The sequence below is a fragment of the Xenopus laevis genome, chromosome 3L, assembly GCF_017654675.1.
Source record: "Xenopus laevis strain J_2021 chromosome 3L, Xenopus_laevis_v10.1, whole genome shotgun sequence".
In the NCBI taxonomy this organism is placed as follows: Eukaryota; Metazoa; Chordata; class Amphibia; order Anura; family Pipidae; genus Xenopus; species Xenopus laevis.
The window spans coordinates 75,017,184-75,042,951 of record NC_054375.1 but is presented as its reverse complement, the minus strand read 5'-3'; the positions used below and the strand labels follow the sequence as shown (position 1 = coordinate 75,042,951).

Genomic DNA, 25,768 nt, shown 5'->3' with positions numbered 1-25,768 from the left:
CTTCATTCCAAGATTCCAAATATTCTTGTATATCAAAACTTGAAATATATTGATTATGATGTCAGATTTACATGGAATGAGCTGATACAAGAAGGGCACTTAAGGAATGAAATAAGCAAAGATGCACTTAACCTGATTTTATAATGTTCCTCTCAAACTATGCTATTTTCTCTGAATTTCAATTGTAAGTCTGATATTGACTGTTGGTTTAAGGTCACATTGAAAAATGACGTCTTCCTAGCTTAAAGCTTAAGCAGCTCATTTCTGCTTGAGGTTTGAATTAATTAGGATTTGACTTGTATTTCCTTTATGCGTTACCCTAAATGATTATATGAGAGACTCGCCAGTGCCTTGATGATTATATAACATTAAAGCTTTTCCATAGCATTAAACTGGCATGTGAAAGTTGCCAAAATAATAGAGGGGGGTGTTGTTTATAAAAAGTAGTAGCATTGAATAGTCAGAACACTATGCTTTTGATATTCTGTTTGATGATGTGCAGATATGTAAATGCTTCATGTTGTCTAGATGCACAAAACTACAATTTCACATTTTACATTTGGCTTGTAGGCCTTGTTTTTGACAGAAAACTCAGACATTTACATTGGCCGACAGTTTAACCACTGTAACCCTTAATTCCATGGGTTATTGAGCAGGAATTGCTTTAGGTAGGATCCAGCTTTACAAATATTTCAGCAATCATGTCAAGCTATGAGAGGTAGGGTGTATCTGCGAATTAAAAGGGAATTTTTATGAACTGTAAAGAATGAAGAGCCAAGTACTTCTGCACAAGTCTTACAATAAATCATGATTACATCCCTCCCTCAAAATCTGGACAGGATGTACCTGTCAATCGCTTGTGTATGTCATTCCAAATGCCTTTAGCAACCATATGATTTTAAATGTAAAACCCTGAAAGAATTCACCATGCGATGCTGGGATATGTGCACTTGCCAACTCACCTTTACATGTAAACCAGAAAGCAAATACATAAATAGGAACATTTTCTGCTTAACAAAAAAACAATACAACATGGTTTCAGCTTATACAATCTAATTGTAGATTGGTCAAGACACTCACCCCACACAAGACTTGAATTAGGGTCTTCTACTTTTGTCTTTGTAGCAGGAAAAATGCATATACTGTAGAAACACAAAGCATATATGTTGGCCTTTGTCTGGTCTTACTGCACCTGCTGCACCTATTATAATTCCACCATGAAGTTAGTCATTAGCGTTGCTCCTTTTTCATGATCTATGGGCTATGTTTTGCTGTGAGCTACATTTTCAAGGCACATTTAAAGTCAAAGTAGAGGGAAAAGGTGAGGGTGTGACAGGGATCCATTTCCAATTACAGTTACAATACTGAAAGTTTAAAAAGCTTTAACAGATCTTCAATCTGTGTAACTTTATAAACATATTAAATGGTGAGCATCATTAACAACATTTACAAGCCAAGTGTGACTAGTGTGAGTGCTAATAAATCTGTGATTACACCACTGTGGTTGTTTGACCAATACAAGTCAGTAATTTCTAAAATCTTTCAGGGTTTCCGGGGTCAATGTATTAAAATTCTAATGGGCATTTTCAATTACTTTTTTAATTGAAGTATTTAGTATTTAGAGTCATGGGCCTTTCATGCATATAATAAAATTTGAAAATAAAAATATATTTTTACCCATTTTAAATCGATCAGAATGTGAACTTTTCAAACCTATATGATTTCTGGGGTTAACTTACTGTTAAAGGACAAGGAAAGTCTAAAATAGAATAAGGCTAGAAATGCTGTATTTTGTATACTAAACATAAGCATGAACTTACTGCACCACAAGCCTAATCAAACAAATGATTTACGCTTTCAAAGTTGGCCACAGGGGGCTGTCATCTTGTAACTTTGTTAAACATCTTTGCCTGACCCTGCACATGCTCAGTGTGGTCTGGGCTGCTTAGGGATCGTCATAAACAAAGCTGCTTGAGTTCTGCATGGCTGGTAAGTAAGGCGGGGGCTCCCACTGCTGTTCATAAGTATGATTGTTTCCCTGGGACCATCTGACAATTCCTATCCACAGCAGTAAATGAAGGGAGAATTTCACTGCATACAGTCAGGTTTCTTATAAAAACGGTACACATTTTTTAATTAAACTATATTGGAGATAGGTTTCTTTTTCATTAAAGAAAGTAAAAATGTGATTTTATTTTTGCCTTTCCTTGTCCTTTAAGGGATCTACACAACTCAAAAATTGACATAAAACTCTGATATGGGACTTATATAATGTTAGATATATTTCAGAAATATGTTGTATACCTTATTACATAAATGGAATCCGCAAAACGTCAGGCAGATTTAGAAAGTTTAACTTGTCATGGGAGTAAAAAGTATTGTTATCCTACGTAATCTAAAAGCAACCCAGAAAATGACCCTGAAAATGAAAGGGCACAAAATGTTACAAACTCTACTAGCAGTTAATGCAACTAAAGCACAAAAATTAGCTGGCATTAATAGACGTGAAGAATCGCAATATGGAAACATAACAATTAGTCACTAGTATAAAGCCATGGTATTCTACACAGAACCACAGTGGAAAATAAGAGTTGCACCTTCTCTATAAAGAATCCCAATAGGTGCTCTGTCCCTGGGTGTCTAATACAAAGGAGGATATTTTCATACACTTCTGTATAGTTGGTTTGGAATGTGCCCTGCCAGGACTGAGTGACTTAATTATTGAGAGTGTCGTTATAAATCAAGAGGAGATATTTAATGCCGTGGTCCTAAATCTTCTCACAGTTACTGAATCGTGAGCATTTGTCCGTCACTGCCAGTATTCCAAAGCATTGCTTCACCCTTATTGTATTCTGTACACTGTTTCTTTCCAGGCGAGCCTACTTCTCATTTCCTGTGTATTCTGCTGGGCGATTTTAATGATATTATATACCCTGCGAAATATTTATTAGCACACAAATACAGTTCTCACCAGCTATAAAATGAATCTGAGATTATTCAAATGTGACTTCACTGAGCCGTAAAGTAGACACTGCCGTTTGTAATGTAACTCAAAAGGTCAGTTAAGAAAAAAAATGGAAATTAGCCTAAAAGAGTATATATACATCTAGGATTTGGGAAACAGAATCTGGAATGCAGTATATATAGTATTTTTTTTTTAAAATCCTCTTGTTCAGATTCTGTAACCACAGAAAAAAAGGATCAAAGTTAGATAATCATATTTTTTAACTGTTTAAATAATAGTAACTAAGAAGATCTGCTTTGCCTAATAGGAACACAAATATTATCAAACGGTAATTAAATTTTTATTGTGTTTTGAGTGCTATACAGAAAATGGGACATACCTTCCTCTGTTTATTGCCTAATGAACCTGGAAAAGTATATCCATGCAGAGTGCTGCTGCTAATGATTTGAGAAAACCCAACTTTCAGTCTTTTTATTCTTTGGATACTGCATCATTCTTTTACCCATTCCACTATGTGAATCTGTCATTTTGAGGCCTTTTTTACAGACAAAAGATCTTGTTATATGCTTCTCTGTAACGGAGTTCAGTATTGTTTCTTGTGTGTTTTCAATTAAACTAGGACAGACTTGGTAATTTAACGGATGTAAACTCTACTCTACTATCTCTCTTTCATATAAGGTCCTATAGGAATGTGATATCAAAGTACCCTTAAATAGGGTTTATGGATAGCCACTATGTCATAGTTACTAACACATTTGCCACTGTGTAGTAGAGAGCAAACAATCGTTAATTTACACTAAAAATCTGCCTACAGGAGATCTGTTAAAGCTGCAGTGGTGCAAATGTATATCCATTGTCAGCAAATGAGCATCAGTGTCTCTTAATAGCCTAAAGATATCTCATGTTATGCTGTGGTGAGCTCTGAACATCAGGAGGCTGAGGAATAGATTTTTGTAAAATTATTCTGATAGTGGGACATTCTAATAAATATGATTGAAAATCGAGTTCACCTGTGTTGGTGCATAGCTATACTTTAAGCATTGACTTACCTAAAGGGCAGCAAATTAGGAACTACCTAAGTAGGATCAGTGCAGGGTTATGATTACTTTTACTAGCCAGCCTGGCATCATTTACTGGACTGTCCCACCCCTGACTTATGTGAAAGTGTGAGGCTTGTTTGGCTACAGACTGTTACTTCTGGGGTGATCTGGGGTAACTCACCAAGGCAGAGAAGGCATCTAAAAAGACCAATGATGCAAGTGATATGTGTATTCAATTCCCATGATTGTTGTCCTTCAGACAATATATTATACATAGGTATGGGACCTGTTATCCAGAATTCTCAGGACCAGGGGTTTCCAGTTAATGGATCTTTCTTTAATTTGAATTTTCATACATTAAGTCTACTAGAAAATCATGTAAACATTAAATAAACCCAATAGGCTAGTTTTGCTGAATGATTATATCTTAGTTTGAATCAAGTAAAAGGTACCGTTTATTTTATTAGACAGAAAAAGGAAATCATTTTTAAAAATTTGGATTATTTTGATAAAATGGAGTCTATGGTAGATTGCCTTTCTGTAATTTCCAAGCTCTCTGGATAACCGATCCCATACCTGTACTAGTATTCATTTTCAAACTAGGCACACAAGTGCTGGCAGACTAAAATGATATTTGTATTACTAAATCTCAATGTGTACTTTGCAAATAATTCATTCTACCATTTCAAATGTTATTCTTAAACCAATAAATGTTTTTTTTTAGTTTTATATTGGTGTATAGGCAGCCATTTCAGGCCATTGAGCCTGATCCTTTGCTTTCAGAGTCAACACTTCTCATTGGAACTGCTTTTAGATAAGCTATTGTTTCTCCTACTCAATGTAACTGGAGGAGTTGTGGTTGCACTTGAGTGTTTATTTATTAAGTGCTATACTCATATCTACAACTAGGTGGGCATTGGAGCATATTTAGCAATGCAGGTGTCCGTGATCTGTTATTTTGTTACCTTCCCATTGTTCTACCGATGAACTGCTAGGGGGGAGGGAAGGGAGGGGGTGAGTTACTTAACAGACTACATGACTGAGGGCATCTGGGAAACAAAGAACATTTCTAGCCCCATGCCATATTATAAAATTAAATATTAAAAAATCTGTTTTCTTTTTTTTAAAAATGGATTTCAATGCAGAATTCTGCCAGAGGAGCCCTTTTAAATAGACTCATGGTGAACATGGAAACTGTCCAGGCCTCATTGTGAGCCCCTGCTCCCACCAAACATTTGTGTGTGTCTCTATGGTAATCTGTTGATAAGACCAACTTGGAAAAATACAGTGTGTTCACTAAACAGATTTTACACATATTTAAACGACACTTTGTTTATTAACTGTATGCTATCCCAAGACGCATATAAAATTTCACCTTCTGAAATACCTTTCACAAACGGCTTCCATAATCTTCAATCTGAAAGCACTTAACACTTGTGTAATTTTCCAGTATAAATAATTTGGCAGAATCCAGAAGGTGTTGAATCTCTAAAAGCAAATGTAATGATGTGAAGGAAGAGCATTTAATGGACAAAAACCGAATCCCCGATATTTAATCTATTCTCCGTGTTCCTTGCCTCTGGTTGCTCACTGGACTTTAGATGAAGCCTCCCTCCAATGTATCTTTTCCGAGCGATGAATCATTTGGTGACTTTGGCCTGTTATTGATGCCTCGCAGACTGCGTCACGCACAACATGTCCTTCCCAGTAGAAGGCAAGGAGAGCAATGATGTGATCACTGAGTGTATATCACTGCATGAGACTGAAGCAAAGTTATCTGTCAGTGTATTTAGAGGAGAATAAGTGTTTATTTCTATTATATTATATATAGATAGCTCCAGACAAATTTAGATGTAGGATCAAACTCTTACCCTTGTAATAGATTTATTAAACATCAGATGGAAAACTGGATATTTCTAATTATCACAGACCAATCCATGGTGCCCCTTAAGGGGAGTCTGGTAATATATCAGTTTACTGGACTTCTATTCAATGCAAGAAGTACTGTGTTCATCTTCTCCACAACACCCACAATACTCACAGCAGTCAAATATGCACTTTGTACCCTTCCCTGACTTTTATAAATGCCCCTGCTGTGTTTTCATAGCATTACATTAGTTATATATGCTTGATCTTTTTAATTGTTATTACTCTTTCCTGCAACATTGCAATAAGTTATAGAATGGTTTGGTTTTTGTCTAGAGAGAGCTGCTAGATGTCAGTATGTACATATCTTGTGTAATGCTGTACAAATATATCCTTTCACTACGTAATCATTAAATAAGCCATGGTGGAGAGCAACAGGTCCTGTAACTAAAGGTGTCCAAACACAGGCCGATAACTGCTGAAGACAGACCAAGTCAGCAGCTTATTGGCCAGTGTATGGGGGCCAGATGACGATTGGGCAGGTAGAAAAGTCCCACCGGATCAAGGACCGTTTCAGTTTGTAAATATGATCCTCGCACCAACTGCCTGCATTGCCCTCATTGTGATCTGATCGTCGGGCAAGAAACGCTTATTTGGTGACCTCTTCAAATGAGCGAATCTGCATATATATGGCCACCTCAAGACTATACCTTGTGTATCTGTAATAAGTCTTGTTTCATATATATTTAGGCAAAGTACAAAAGGGCTGTAATAATAATTAGATACTAGTATATGTATGAACATAGGTTTGTTCTATGCACATGTAAAGTATTGTTCCAAAACCACTGGGCCACATATAGGCCCTGCTGAATTGCACTGGGCTGTTGTTCTATTATAGGGAGTGTCCCCATGTTGCTTTGGGTCTCTCTGATCCTTGCTGCTGCTTTGGGTTGTGAGCTTGTGCAATAGAGCAAAACTTCAACTTCTAGTTTCTTAGTCCTGACTTTGCTCTACAGCCCATGTGCCCTACCCAGGCAGCAGTGAGGATCTGAGAGGCCTCAACCAAAATGGAGAGAATCGAGAACCTAACAAATTGGCACCACCACTGATATAAAGCCGTTAGTTGTCCTTTCATGGTGCAGTATTATGGCTAGAAAAGGAAGAGCTCTCACACACCCGTGCGTATCAAATATATGTAGAGTTGCTTGGTGCCCAGTGATAGAGGTAATGGCAACCTCCAATAATCAAGCACACAAGGGCTGTTGTTGCAGGCAGGGCCGGATTTACATAGCGGGTGCCCCTAGGCCCACTGCTGTTTGTCGCCCCTGTCTCCTCCCCTTTATTCGTGCAAATTTTCATCATCAGGACCGGAGCAATAGAGAAATCGAAAAAATGATTGTATCTCCAGCGCATCCCCAGTGCTATTAAACCAATGTCGGTGTGGTTGGGCAACATGCCGCCCCCCAAAATCCTGCTGCCCTAGGCCCGGACCTTGGTGGCCTTTCCACAAATCTGGGCTTGGTTGCAGGTTAACCCTTGCAACGTTTCGGGACACACTCCATTGTCAAGCATAATGGATCCCAGTGCAAAGTACATTTAAAGGTGACGTAATCAAGTCAATTAACTTTGATACAGAGGAAACAATTAAAAAAAACATAAAAAAAACATTGTCCATAATCCCAAAAATCTTTTGGTTAATTGACTTGATTGCTTCACTTTGCTTTCCACGCAGTATTATGGCTTACAGTATTGACTATAGGTACAACAGAGCTAAAGATATTTGAAAATAAAAAATAAGGTGTACAAAAAGAATAAAATAAGATAAAGGTTTTATGTCATCTGTAATTGTCTAAATGGATCAAAGTTTTTTTGTGAATAAGGGTAATGGCAAATGGTGTATTTTGCCCCTTTTACTTTTCTCCAGCCAGGGTGGGAAATGTCCTAAAATACTGTACCTTTGGTGTTAGTGTAAAACATGGTAATTATGTAACTGCTGTAAAACGCAGACGGCAATTTCCAATGGATAATGTATCTGATGTGATTAAAAGAAATATACACATTATACAAATAGTTCAGTTGAGACTCCAGTCATTGTGGAGCTGTTGTTCTGTTAAGACTTGGGAGGTTCCGAGGTTGCCTGCACCCCACTGGGTATCAACCAGGCCCGGACTGGCAATCTGTGGGTTCTGGCAAATGCCAGAGGGGCTGCTGTTAGGTCCCATAGAAAGTCATCATTTAGTGGGCTGGTGGTGGATGTTTGGGCCTCTATGTGGGCTGATTGGGCCTCTTTATACCTGAAATGACAGGGCCTATTTTAATTCTCAGTCCGGACCTGGTATCAACATTATTAGAGAAACTGATCCCACAAATGAACACTATACAACATATTTCAATACACACTGGTAGAGAGGACTAAATAATCACTTTCTGCCTGAGAATGGTAATGCGTGTGTGTTCCCCTGAAATAGATTCTTTATATGGTGCTAAGAAATGAGTGAGGAAGGCAAGTAAGCCTGGTGTGGGATCATGAGACATTCCAGATGTGCAGAGCAGGTCCCACACTTGTGCAGTTGTTCAGCTGAAGGAGCTGTTGAGTGGGGAAGATGTGTTCTCTATCCACTGGATGTCTGCATGTTCATTAAGGTATATATATGGCAGCTTCATATAAACTAGAGAGTTAACACAAAATGGAACAATCTATCTTGTTGCTTAGCAGATGCAGAGGAGAGGTTAGGAAGGAGAATTGAATAATTATACTAGAGATTGTGCATGTGTGAATCAAACTACAATCACATCTTCAATAAAAGGGAACTCTAAAGTTATATGGATAATAATTTCCACTGATTTATTGATGTAGCCATGGGAGTGGTTGATAGACAAAGACTCTATTTAATCAATGCTGCAGACAATATTTCCCAACAACAAGGTATGTCAGTAGTGAAAACCTGAACCGGATTGTTTGTGACCGGCGCATCCTTTTGGCTACAGACCCAGTGCTCTATAGATTATGGTATCTTTGCTGTGCTGCTGGTACCATTATTAGGCATGTACACTGAGCTCTGGTAACATGTAAAGCATGGCCAGTAATCACTTGCACATAACATGGTGGGGCTCATTTATCATTTACTGGGCAAATTTGCATCATGGTAACTAATCAAACTGTTACATTCATTATTCTACCTGCAGATGGCTGAAAAAAAACCAATCACTGATTGGGTGCTGTAGGTTACTGCCTATGGGCAAATTTTCAGAGTGTTGTGAAATGAGCCCCACTGAATTATGGGAGGTAGAACAAGCTCCTCAACTAGGGTTTCCATCTGCCTGGTAAAATGTAAGCTTGATCCCAATGTTATTCATATGGGAAATGCATAGAAATATAGGAAGGCCGGTATATTTCTCAAGAAAAGGTGGCAACCCTATCCTCAGCTGGGAGAAGGCAAGGATCTTTACTGTCATGAGCTTGTTCTACCTTTATGGTTAGTTTAGTAATGATGCATTGGATAACTCATTTGTGGCCTAATATTTTATAGCAATTTCATACACGTGACACTATATCCTCGTCTTATTATATCCTATGGGAACCTCTCTGCCTGCGGCACATGACAGAAAGACTTCTGAACAAATGAACATGCCCATCATAGCAGCATCTACTACATTGTCCCTACACTTTTATTTGAGGGGTGTATGTGATCTCCCAGTGAGAGCTGTGCACAGGTCCAATATCACTTATTGTATAAATCAAAAGCATGCACAGCATCTCACGTACAACATTTATTTGTGCAATTCAAACAAACTACAATTCACATAAGCCTTCATGGCATTACAACATTACACACCACAGTGCAGTGTCTCCCCCCAGTCTGACTACCTTATGTTCAGCCACACCCTCCTGACGCGTTTTGCGCTATTGGGCGCTTCATCAAATAAATGTTTTAAGTGAGATGCTGTGCATGTTTTTGATTTATATCTACTACATTGTGTTTGCTCAAAAATATCCCATCCTTGCTGAAGTCTCTTGCACCAGACATTGATAAAGACAATGTTAATGGCAATAAAACTGATCTAGTTTGTAGTCAGACATATGTTAAAAAATGCCTTTTTTCTGAACAAAATTGCAGGTTCTCTTGGAACAGCTGGAAGAATCTGCAATCAGACCTCGCGTGGCATGGACAGCTGTGAAGTCATGTGCTGTGGGAGGGGCTACGACACTGCCCGTGTCACCAAGATGTCCAAATGTGAGTGCAAGTTCCACTGGTGCTGCTCGGTAAGATGCAAAGACTGCATAGAAACTGTGGATATTCACACATGCAAAGCACCCAAAGGTGTTATCTGGAAAGAAAATAACCTGAGTTAACTGCAGATTTTGTGCTTTCCCCTCCTTGTAAACGAACTGCGCAGCAATGGGGAAAAAAAAATCAGCTTTGGTGACAAAAAGAACCAAAAAAAAGTCTTCATTTACTGTATTAAATATGCCATTAAATTATAATAAATTAAGATGTCATTGATGTGAGTACTAATTTTGCAGAATTGTGTTGTAAATTATTTTTTTTGCATTTTAATGAAAATAAAATCTCGGCTTACTGGCTTTTATTTTTTTTATACATGTTGACTGCATACGGGCTGCTCCATGATGCCTGAAGTTGAGCATACGGAAAACACATCCCTGTTGTGTGCAGTGGTTTAACTAGATGTTACTGGGTCCCACAGTAAATTCATTTTAGGGCCCCCAACATATCCAGAGATTGTCCTGTTTTACCAAAGCAAGGTCTTTCTTCTTCCTCTAGTTACTCTCCTGGTGATGTGGGGATTGACAGTGAGCAACATCCACCTGAGGTTACCAGTATCTGCCGTAGTCAGGGTACATTGCATTCTGCTAGCAAGGAGCACAACTGCAGTGGATCAATACAGATGAAAACGTGTGCCGCAGGCCTCAGCTGAACAGTTCCAGAGCTGTGCACAATGTATAAACGAGCTGTGCACAATGTATGAACAAGCTCTAACAATAAGCATCTTGCTTCACAAGGATCCGTAACAGATTTGTAGTTGCCGTTGGTTGTTGAAGGGAAGCCAGTGATTCAAAACCAACTCATAGAGCAAGACTGACTCTGCAACTTTAGAGTTGTGTCCACACACGATCATTTGCAAGAGCTACACCTAGAAAATAACCCTCATGGAGGCACCCATATGTTCTAAACATCTGTAGCAATTAATAGTAAAACTATTTTAATTAAAATACATTGAATGAGATATAAAACTGAAACATTAAAAAATAAAAATCAACACCTGCTAGATTGCCTTTAATATCACATAATTCCATTTGCAGTCATGGACAAAAATATTGGCACCTTTATACATTTTCCAATTGACAAAAATGACGATCTATTGCTAAGTCTGATGTTGCAAAAAGAGGTTAGACCATTCCTGATTTTATTAAGATTACAGCCCCCCATTGGGTTCAGTAATGCTTTCCCAAATGCCTCGATAACTCGGATTTCATGATGTCATGCATAGACCTAAGACATACAGTTCCAGGGGCCACAAAGCTACCCAAAAACTTCAGAGAACCTCCTTTGTGGTTCACTGAAGTTATGGTGTTTTTAATTTTGAGGAATTATTGCTGAATATACAAAGATGCTCTAATTTGCTTTATCTGTTCAGAACATAGTCTCCCAGATTGATAATTGGATTGTTTAGGAGTGTTTTTTTGCAAACTGCAGTTGGGCTGTTTCTTAGTCACAATGTGATCTTCCGGGGCCTCCTACCACAGAGCCCCCTTTCATTGAGTTGGTGATAGAAGGTGGGAGCTGAATTTGCTGTACTTTGGATCTGAAGGTCAGTACGAGGTTTGTTACATTTGGGGGCACATTTACTAAGGGTCGAATTTCGAAGTGCTAAAACTTCGGAATTCGACCATCGAATTGTAAAAATTCGATAGTGTACGTTTTTTTAAAATTAAATTTAGCAGTTTTCGATCGAATAGAAATCGTGCGATTCGAACGATTTAGTCGATCGAACGATTTTCCAAAAAAAAAAACTGACTTCTAACATAGCTAACATAACAATTCGGCAGCTTTAAGGTGGCGAAGTGTCAAAGTTTTTTTTAAAGAGACAGTACGTCGATTTTCGAATATTCAAAGTTTTTTCAATTCGAATCTAATTTTGGCCTATTCGATGATTGAAGAATTCACTTCGACCCTTAGTAAATGTGCCCCAAAGTGATGTTTTCTATGTTTGGAGTTTGTTACCTGTATTTTAACTGATAGAAGCGGACATACTCAATATCCTCAAACTTCAAAATAGCATGGCATGACTGTTAAAGGAGAACAAAAAGTTTAACAAGGAATTTTTCTACTGCCGCACCCCCAACAAAGAAACCCTGCAGGCAGATTTGTGCAGAGGAGCTCACAGCTGCCATGATCGGCCACCTTTTCTCTTCTTGCAATTACCTGCCAGGAGCATGCAAACTGGAAGAAAAATCCTTCTTTTGACCACCCCTAGAGAGCAGAAGACTGGAAACGGAAAAGCCAGTCACGACAGGTGTCAACTCTCTGTACACCACTTCATTTTCAAGAATGGAACTTGTGGTTGGGCCATTGTGATGTTTAGCAGTACAGCAAAACACCCAGGCTATACTCATTATGCTTTTAAAACATTTAAAAAGTGGTGAATTTGCTTGTACGGGTCCCTTATCCAGAAACCCGCTATCTAGTAAGCTCCAAATTACAGAATAGTCAATCTCTCATAGCCTGCATTATGAGAAAATTATTCTAATTAAAAGCTAACCAAATTTGTGGCAAAACAATCCTATTGGGTTTTGCAGATTTGGAGATCCTGTATTTGGAAAACCCCAGGTCCCAAGTATTTTAGATAATATCTTCTACTGTATATCTGTGTTCAATTATATTCAAGTACTCAAATACCCCAACCACGCTGCCTTTTGAGAAAGGGGCCCACCAACGTAACTGACACACATATCCTGACAGTCTGGGAAATTATTTATGCAAAAATAGTCACACAAAAAACCTCCAGAATTTATCACTTACCTTGTAAGTAGTGAGAGGAGGCCCCCCTTCAGTGCAGTCTTGTTTTAATGAGAGCATGAGGAGGTAAAACTGCTCGTCAGGTTCAGTCATATGGGATGGACACTCTCCTTACTCTTGCTTGGAGCTTTGTTATAAGGACACTTACATCACCAAAATGGCTTACATTTTTTATTGCCCAAAAACTGCTGTTGGGTGGAGATCTCCTTCAAATAATTTTACTGCACATATACCTATAAGGGTCGACAAATCTCCTCTTCTTGGGGGCGACTAATCTCCCCTGCCTTCCTGCCGGATAAAATGTAAATCGCTGGCGGGATGGCACTCGGAACGTTTGTTTTCTGAAGTCGCCCGAAGTTTCCTCGTCAGGCAACGTCGGAAAATTAATCGCTCAGAGTACCATCCCGACTGTGATTTATATTTTAGCCGGCAGGAGATTAGTCTCCCCTGAAGAAGAGGAGATTTGTCGCCGGGTGACTAATTTCCCCGAATCTGAGCGTGCCCTGACCCTAAAGTGCAGAGATAAGGTGCCTCAAGTTACATCCAAATTCTGGCCCTTCAGGTACCTGCTGTGGAGGAGGTTGGGCATTAACAATGCTATTTTATCAGAATGTGCCCAGTACTAAAAAACATGGTGTTACTTCACAGGCAAGGGATTAACTATACATCTTATTTATGTGCATGGCACATTCTTAAAAGCAGCTTCTTATCCATAAGAAGAATTATAAATTCTAGCAAGTCCGTTATTATATAAGTGGCAAGTCATTCACAAAACATTTCCATTGTTCTAAACTTATAGAGCATTGACATGGCTATAGTTAGGCAACTCATTACATTTTTTTTTTTTGGAATAAGAACCTAAGGACTATACTTACTTTTTAATGTTAGGTTCGGTTTCATTGTTCTGACACTCAAGAGCTGATTTATCAACGTTCGAATTTGAATTATTTTGCACTAAAACGTTAAACGTTGGCATCTAAAATCTTGTAGAAATTAATTGTAATCCTAAACAAAATTAAAGACATTTATTTGGGGGGATTTGGTTTGTCAGTTTGTAGACCCACTGAAAATGATGTGTAGAATATCAATTCAGTGCATTAAAGTTTTTTAACCGTTTTGACTTTTTTAAATTCACATTTTCTAATAGGTAAGTAAACATTCAAGTTTGTTAAAATTTTGAGCTTCTTCGAATGATTAAAACACTCTCTAAAATTCACAAATTAGAGTTTTGATAAATAGGCTTCCCAGTATCTTGCCTCTATTCTTGGACTGGAAAACATGGGTAGCAAAATAACCATCTGCTATTGGCTGGCGTGGGGAAGGATGCCACTTACTGTTAACTCATTTTGTGTTTAGAAAGCAAACCAGCACCACGTTTTTCTGCTGCCATACACAAAATTTTATTCTGAAGATCTGTTTTTCTTTTTCTTCTTTTTTTTCTGAAGGCAAAATATAATAAACCAAACTTCTTTTTCTTTTTACAACAAAAACAGTTTGTATATGAGAACATACAGTCCATTCATTTCCAGGTAATGGTTTCCCTTTTTATCATGCTTTGCTCTAGTCAACAAAAAGTTGGCAGGTAACATGTCATGGCAATACGTCTCTCAGATCCGGGTGAGCTGGTGCCACAAACTGGAAGGAAGGATGCTTTCCACTTTCTCCATGACAAAGTTTAAAGGGGCAAAGAGGGTGCTCAGGAACTGCAAAAATATCAGACAAAAATGTGTTGTCAGTTCAGATGTGGGAAGTGCCCAGATATTAAGTTAAAACATATTTCATAGGATTTTTATCGTGCTAGATGAATACACAAAAATGAGTGTGAAAGCAGAAGAGTAAATGATATTCACTATTTCTGTACACTCATTTTACATTTTAAATGATTAACATTCCCCCAACTGCTTTTCACATTCACTACCCAACTTCCAAAAGGAAATTAAAAACGGACATGTAAACGAAGTGTCAATCATCAAAACAACTAGTGGTCTTATTTGAATGGCACACATAGTGATTTAGATTTTTTTTTTTAGATTTTTTTTTGCTCCAAATTGCTGGCACTGAAACGGTGTGGAGAAATGGTGACAATAACCAAAATGTTCACCAAGGGATCTTTGTTCAATACATTTAGCTCTGTTAACCGTGGTGTAGCTGAAAGGAAACCTGCAAATGTAGAGTCTGTCTGTGGTACAATAATGTCAGTGCCTGGATTATATGTTGGCTTGCATGTAAAAGGGTAAGATAAACCAAAGTAAAAAAAATGATATTTTAATACAAGCAAAAACCCTGTCATGTTTGTGTTACTGGCCCTCTAAAGTGTAGACAGTTCCTATTTCTTTTTCTGCAAAAGTCAATATAACACGCCTGGATCAGACATTTTTCAGTCAGTAGATTTGCAACAAAGTCATATGTGGCCAAGTTGTCAGTCTGATGCCAATTTTGGGAGCATTTAGTAAAGATAATTTGCTCTTTTACAATTCTATGCCAATTTAATAGAAACTCTACAAACCAGGAACACAATGCTCCTGCCACAAAACGAATGCAGACCTTACATTTGCCAAGTTATGCAACATCCTACTAACTACCAACAAGATAAACAAGAACCAGCAGAGAACAATAATCCTGTGGATCAGCATGTGAGACAAATGGCCATAGCAACTTCCGGGAGGGCTAGTGCAATTGGCCCTGATCAGCCACGTCAGTATTCAAGGGGGAAAACAACTGCACACAAAATGGCTCAATGGTTTATAAACAATCTGTGATTGAAAATCCTGTCTAAAAGCAAAGAACATGAACAGCTGACCTGTGCTACTTCCAATTTAAGAATATGGGAAGCCATTTGGTGTGGGTAGTAGCCCTTTGAATGCAGTCACAATCAGTATCACAGCCCTAAACTATTCATCACCCAGCCTGGTATATGAGCCTTTACATCCACAAGACACTAAGGGGGTTATGTAATAAAAGGCAACCAATCAGCAGGTAGCATTTACTGGTCACCTGTTTAAAAGCAAAGATCGTATTGATTGCTCTGGTCACTGCACCTGGGCAAACTTAGTGCCTTTTATTACATATAGGGGTAAGGGTGTTAACCAAACCACCAATATATTACAGCCATACAATAACTGGACAAAGACAACCATTTCTTAGTCTGGAAATGATTAATGTGTGTATTCCACTAAGTTTTAGAATGATATAAATCACAGTTTTGAAACATAAATCTCCAACACGTCTACTCCATGAAATTGGTTACGGTGCTTACATGAAACCAGGGCAAAAAAAATGTATGTCAATTCCTAGAGATGCAAAACAGCCACACAGGAATATGTCAACATATATTCTATATCTGCTCACAGATTCTTCTACTCTTCCCTTTGTACAAAACATCTGGAAAATCCCCAAGCATAAATACGTACTACATTCAAATGATAAATAGGCTTGTTTCCCAGTCGTGCTCTGCCATCAGTTCAGCTTTAAAACGTGCAACTAGTGGGTTTCTCAAAGGAAAGCAGCAACGTGATTGGCCAGGTTTCCCTCGCCTACTCCCTCTGGTTATATGAACTTTTAAACTGTATATTGGCATTTTTACATTAGAAGGGTAATAAGATCACATAAAGTGTCATTGGAAAAACAACAATTTATCTGAAAGTCTCTAAAAAAAACCCCCAATGATTAATATATAAATATATATATATATATCTGCACTACCCTATATTGTGCCATCACTTGGTTGATCCCATTTATTTCGTCAGCAGTGCTAAATCATACACTGTGAGTGCTGAACCAGTGCAAATGAAACAATATCACTTGCATGGAATAATATGAGGTTGTTTGAGCAGGACCAAGCTATTTACAAGAGACAAAGAATAGACTTACGGCTTTTGCAAAGACTCCCATGAGCTCTGGAAACTGGTGTGTGAGAAGAGCCAACATGGCTGTGAAGGAGCAGAGACCTGCAGTGAACAGAATGAAAAAGGGAAGCTCCTTCTTTGGGTAAACTGAAACTTCATGAAAAGCTGCCAGAGAAAAAGAAACGGGAATAAATGATAATTATTAAATGTGGTTTCTTTTATTCAGCCGTCCATACTGTATAACACTGTAAGGTATAATAGCCTTCATTGCAGTAGGAGTTATATTCATAACTTAATTTAAAGCAACACTGTTATTAAGTTGGACAGATAGTTTTCTTCTTTTTTCTTGATCCCTACACTTATTACTAACTTTGGTTATACAGTATATACTATAATATAATATAATATACCATATATATATAAACTATATTATATATATAATACATACATATATATATATACTATATATATAAATATAAATATACATACATACATACATACATATCATATACATACATACATATATACATATAACATTATATATATATTACATTACATATATCATAATATACATACCATTATATATTATAGTATATACATACATACATATATATATACATACATATATATATACTAAAGTATACATACATATATATATATATATACTATAATATACATACATACATACTATATAACATTACATACATATATATACACATACATACATATATATACAATACCATACATACAAATATATATATACATAAATATAATATATATACATTACATATATAAATAATTACATATATATAACTATACATACATATATTACCTATATATACATACATATATATATATATACATACAATTATATATATATACATACATATATATATATACAACACTATATACATATACAACATTATATATATACACACTACATAATATAGTATACATACATATATATATACATACATATATATATTACATACATATATAATATATATACATAACATATATATATACATACATATATAATATACATACATATTATATATACATCATACATATATACATATATACAATACATACAATACAATATATAATATACATACATACATTATACTTAACATTACATAACTATTAATATACTACATACATATATATACATACATACATTATATATACATTACATACATCATAATACATACATACACTATATATATACATACATATATATACATACATACAACTTATATATACATACATACAATAATACATACATACATATATATACCATACATAACAAAATATACATACATATACTATACATACATACATATATATAACATTACATACAATATATACATACATATATATACATACATACATTATAACACTACATTTATTAATACATAACATATAATATATTATATATATATATATATATATACATACATATACATACATACTATACATACATACATATACATACATTACATATATCAGCTATATATATATAATACATACATCACATACACTATATATATATCATATGACACATAATCATAATATATATATACCGATACCATACAATACAATACAATATATAATATAATACATACATACATACATACATTAACAATATATACTAATACATAACATACATAGCATACATACATACATACATAACATATATACATTACATACATACATATATACTACTATACATACATATATTATATAACATATTACATACTATACCATACATATATATATATAATATAATACGTTACATACATATATACACTATATATATATATATATATATATACATACATATTCTATACATATATATATTATATATATATATATACACTTACATATTATACCATAAATATATATATAACCATATATATACATACATATATACATATATATAATATATATATATATACATACACTATATACAATACCCTCACTATATACTTAATATATATCTATACTACATACATTATATACATTACTATATATATACATACATACTATACATATATATATATATACATACATATATACATATATACATATACATACATCATATAACATAATATACATATACATACATACATATACATACAATATATAATAATACATACATATATATATATATATATATATACATATTATACATATATACCATTATATATATATACAATATATATATATACATTACATATATACATATATATATATATACATACATATAACATATATATACTATAATATACATACATACATATAACATATATACCGTACTATACATACATACTACTACATATAGCTATACTATATTATTATATATATTATACAACATATATAGTATATATATATTATATATCATATATATATAATATATACACATCATTATATATATATATACATATACATACTACTACCATACATATATATCATATATATAATATATATATATACTATACCATACATACATATATACTATATACTATACATACATACCATTAAACATATATTACATACATCACAGGACTATATATATACCATACTACATATATATATTATACATACATACAATATATACACATACATATATACATATATACACATTCACATATATACATTACATACAGCATACAACTATATTTATATTACTACTATACAACATACATTATAATATATATTATACATATTATACACATACATATATAATATATATATACACCAACATATTATATATTATATATCACACCATACCATATAATATACACAGTACATATATACTAATACTATATATAATATATATATATATACACTACATTACATATATACATACATACATATATAATATAATATAATATATACTTACATATATACATATTATATACAAAATATACATATATAACATATATATACATATATATATATATCTACTATATATATTTACACATACATTATATATATATATATATATATATAATACACAATACATATATATATAACATACATACATATATATATATATATATATACATTACATAACACGTATATATATACATACATACATATATATACCAATACATACATATATAGTATACATAACAACTACATATATCATACATACATAGCATATATACTATACATAACATACACTATATATTATACATACATACATATGATATACTATATCATACAATTACATATATATATATAACATACATACACTATATATAACATACACTTAATTATAATAACTATACATACATACCATACATACGTATATATACATACATACATATTATATATATATAATACATACATTACAATACTATATACATAATACATATATATACATACATACATATATATACATACATACAATTATATATATATTATACATACATACAATATAAAATACATACATACATACTATACATACATATAATATACATACATATACTATACATACATTGTATATACATAATATATATACATACATACATAATATATATATATACTTCATTACATAATACTATATATAAGCATACATACATACCAAATATCTACTATACATAGCATACATATATACAACACTACATACCATGATATAATAAGTATTATATACAAATTTATATATATACTAATATATATATACAATATTATATATATATAAAATACATCAGTTACACTATAATTATTATATAGCTATACATATATACATTATTTATACTAATACCTATTATATATACATATATATTCATATATACTACATATATATCTGATCTATAGTATATATATACATATTTATATATACAAATATATACTATATAATATATACATACACTATATATATATATACTATATATACCATTACACTATATAAATACATACATATACATACAATCATACATTACATATATACATTCCTACATATATATATCCATACATACATACACTTCCTATATATATATACATACATACATACATATATATACATTACAACCATAACACTATATTATACATACTAATACATACCATACACATCATATATACATACCAATACCATACTATATATATATACATACATATATATATACATACATATATAATACCATATAGTATATAATATACATACATTATATATTAATATATATACATACCTACCATATATATATACATACATAACCATATTATATATACATACATAATATATATTACACGTTACACTACATATATATATACCTACCATACTATACTATACATACATACATATATATATACAATACATACACTATATATATACATACATACATACATATATATAGTTATTATTACATCATTACATTACAATATATATTATATATACAACATATATATTAAATATATATGACACATATATATCTATTATATATACACATGACAGATATAATATATATACACATATATACATTTAATAAATATATTATTATATATATTACACATAATATAATATAGATATATATACATACATAATATATTATATACTATATAATACATACATATATATATACTATATATATAATACTTACAACAACCTATACCTATATTATATATATACATTACATAATATACATACACAACTAATATATATACTATATATACATACATACATACATATATACATACATTATTAATATACATACATACATAATACATAACATATATTATGCATTACACATACATATATACACTTACATATATATATATATATTATATATATATAATAACTATACATACATACATACACCTCTCCATACATTACATACCATAACTATATATACAAATAACATACATACAAGTATAATATACCATACATATATTTACTTATGACTAACTAATACACATACGTACTACCACCCCTCAGCCACCAACCCAGCCCCGCACACCACCCACATACATATATCAATATATATATATATATACACACATACTATATCATATATATATATATATAGTATATATTACACACAACACACACACACTACTATATATAATATATATATAAACATATATATATATATATATACATATATATATATACATATATATACTATATACACCTTATATATATATACTATATACTATATACATAGTATATATATCATATATATATACATATATATATATATATACATATATATATTTACATAACATTATATATAATATATACATCTATTATATATTACTATACTCTACATTTATAATATCATAAATATATATACAATATATATTTACTAATTACTAATATTTTTATATATTACCCAATTATAATACCCCACCATTATACCCTACTTCTCTCTACATATATAACACAAAATATATTATACATATATACACAATATATATACTATATATACTATACTATTACACACACATACCTTCACTACACTCTATATTATAACAATACATATATATATACCCATACATATCCTATATATATCACATAGTACCTACGGTATTATTACTACATACACATATATCATACATACATATATATTATATAACATACAATCACACATCCTATATATATACATAATCATACATAATACTTATACTAACTAATTTAATACTATAACAACAACTATGATCACCATACATACCACTACCTCATAACTTATACCATACACTACATATACCTATATATACATACATAAATTATATATATATACAAATACATACATACTATATTATACATACTATATATACCTAACAGTATATATATACTATACATACATACATATACTAAATATATATACATACATATCATACATATATATATACATACTATATATATACATAGCATATATATATACATACATACATAATAACATACATATATAATACATAATATATATATACATACACTACTATATATACATACCATACCATCTATACATACGATATATCTAATACATACATACATATAATTACATACATATACTACAATATACATACATACATATATATACATACCTATTATATAATAATATATTATATACATATACATATATACTATTAACACTACATCATATATATACATATATTATATACATACATATATACATACCATATTTATATACATACATATATACAATATATAACTACCATACATATATATATATACATATATACATAAACATATATACGATACATATAGTACTTACAACATATATACATTACATACATACTATACATACTCATATACATACAATACAAACATCTAACACTAATATATACATTACATACATACCATACCATACATATATATAAACCTTACAACCATACATACATACCATACAATATATAACATACATACATACATACATACATATATATATGCATACATATATATATCTATAGTATTAACATACATACATACTGATAACATACTATATATAATAATCTACCATACATACATAAATACACTAATTATATATGATATACTACCATCACATACATACATAATACATACCGATACTATATATACCAGCTACATATACATATATACCATACACTATATATTATATATAACATACATATTATAGTACTATATATACACATTACACATATATACTATAATATATATATAATATATACTAATATATATATATATCACACAATACGATAATATATATAATATATATAAATATATATATACACATTAACACACTACTATATATAATATATACTACTATATATCACAATATATACGCTATATATTACATACATATAATTATAACTACATTATATACCTATACATACATATAAGCACATATAATATATATACACTATATATATACATACATACATATATACCATACATACAAATATACATATATACAATACATACAAACATATATATAGCAACATTACCTATATATATACACATATATATATACATACATACATACATACATACAACAGTACCTATATATACATACATATTATATCACTACAAAGTAACATTACTATACATACACTACTATATATACATACATACTCACTACAATACATCACATATACTATATATATACATAAATATATACTTATACAACCATAACATACCACTATATATTATACATACATACTATTATACATATACATATAATAATCATACACCAATTCTTATATATACTATATATACTAATAACATATATATTACTATATATATATATATACACACACATACACATACTATAATACCATATATTACTATCTATATATACTACTATATATATATACTATATATAATATATTATATACTATTTAACGTATAAATATACTATATATACTATATTACACACAAACTACACTTTATCTATATACATATATATATATATCATATATATATACATACTATAATTAGTGTACTAATACTATACTACTATACATTATAACACACATACACATATATATATAATATATATACATTATATATACATACGATATATAATATAACAACATATAATATATAATATGCTACTATAATATATACATACACTATAATACTATACAACATATACTCTACTATATATATATACTATACATAACACATAATATCACTATATATACTAGTATATATACACATAATCATTTATATATATATATATCATCATAATATAATACATATACTATATATATATACCATACATATATCATATATATACATACATACATTCACCACGGTATACATACCATACATAATATATACCATACACGAGCATTATATACATAACCAAGCATAATACATAATATACATACATACAATCTTATTATATATATTTACATACAACATATACATACATTTACATATAATACATACATATATTATACATACACTAATAATACATACATACATAAATAGTATATTATATATATACATATATATATACATACTATATAATATATATATACACCACACATACATATATATATACTATACATAATATATATAATATATAAGTATATATATATATATTATATACTATATATATATACCACATTACATTATATATATATAATATACACATACATATATTATATATATATATATATATACCTATACAACATATATATATACTCACGTAATAACATACATATATACACTATATATATATATATATATATATATATATATATACACTATACATAACCATATATATACTCACTATATATATATATATACATACACATAATACATACATATATATATCATATATACAACAATACATACATATAATATATATAACACATACATACATATATTATATATATATATATACAACATACATACATACAGTCCATAATAATATACTTATAATATATATACATACATACATAGTATATAGTATAATATATATATACATACATATATATATATATATATATACATACATACATAATATATATACATACATATGAGTATTACATACAACATCTATACTATATATATACATAACATATATATTATACCTATACCATACAATACTATATATTATACACATACATACATATATATATAATATTATATACACATACATACATTACATATAATATATATATACTATATAATATTATATCATACATACAATAGTATATATATATATATATTCATACATTACATATATATATATATATACTATACATACATAACATTTTATATTATATACATACATATATATACCAACATACATATATATATATATACATACATATTATATATATATATTACATTACATATATATATATATATATAATACATACATACGTATATATATATATACATACATATATATATATAATATATACACATACATACATACATATATATATATATATATATATATATATATATATTATACATACATACATATATATACATACATACATACATTATCCATACATACATACAACATACATATATATATAAATATAATA

General features: G+C 31.0%; 2 protein-coding genes across 4 annotated transcripts in view; one reads left to right on the top strand and one right to left on the bottom strand.

The window, feature by feature from the left end:
* Positions 1–10,238, top strand: part of wnt2.L (Wnt family member 2 L homeolog) — a 30,220-nt gene extending 19,982 nt beyond the window's left edge. The window contains exon 5 of the mRNA XM_018252560.2: positions 9,990–10,238. Within this exon, the coding sequence (XP_018108049.1) occupies positions 9,990–10,225 (236 nt within the window). The 3' untranslated portion in view covers positions 10,226–10,238. The remainder of the gene's footprint in view (positions 1–9,989) is intronic.
* Positions 10,239–14,292: 4,054 nt separating this feature from the next.
* st7.L (suppression of tumorigenicity 7 L homeolog) overlaps positions 14,293–25,768 on the bottom strand; it is a 72,490-nt gene continuing 61,014 nt past the window's right edge. For 2 of the 3 annotated variants that reach the window (XM_018251025.2, XM_018251026.2), the window contains exons 14-15: positions 16,782–16,921; positions 14,293–14,614 (exon numbers count right to left, since the gene is read on the bottom strand). In XM_018251025.2, the coding sequence (XP_018106514.1) occupies positions 14,519–14,614; positions 16,782–16,921 (236 nt within the window). In that variant the 3' untranslated portion in view covers positions 14,293–14,518. The remainder of the gene's footprint in view (positions 14,615–16,781; positions 16,922–25,768) is intronic. The other variant, NM_001093354.1, reaches the window with a different exon arrangement.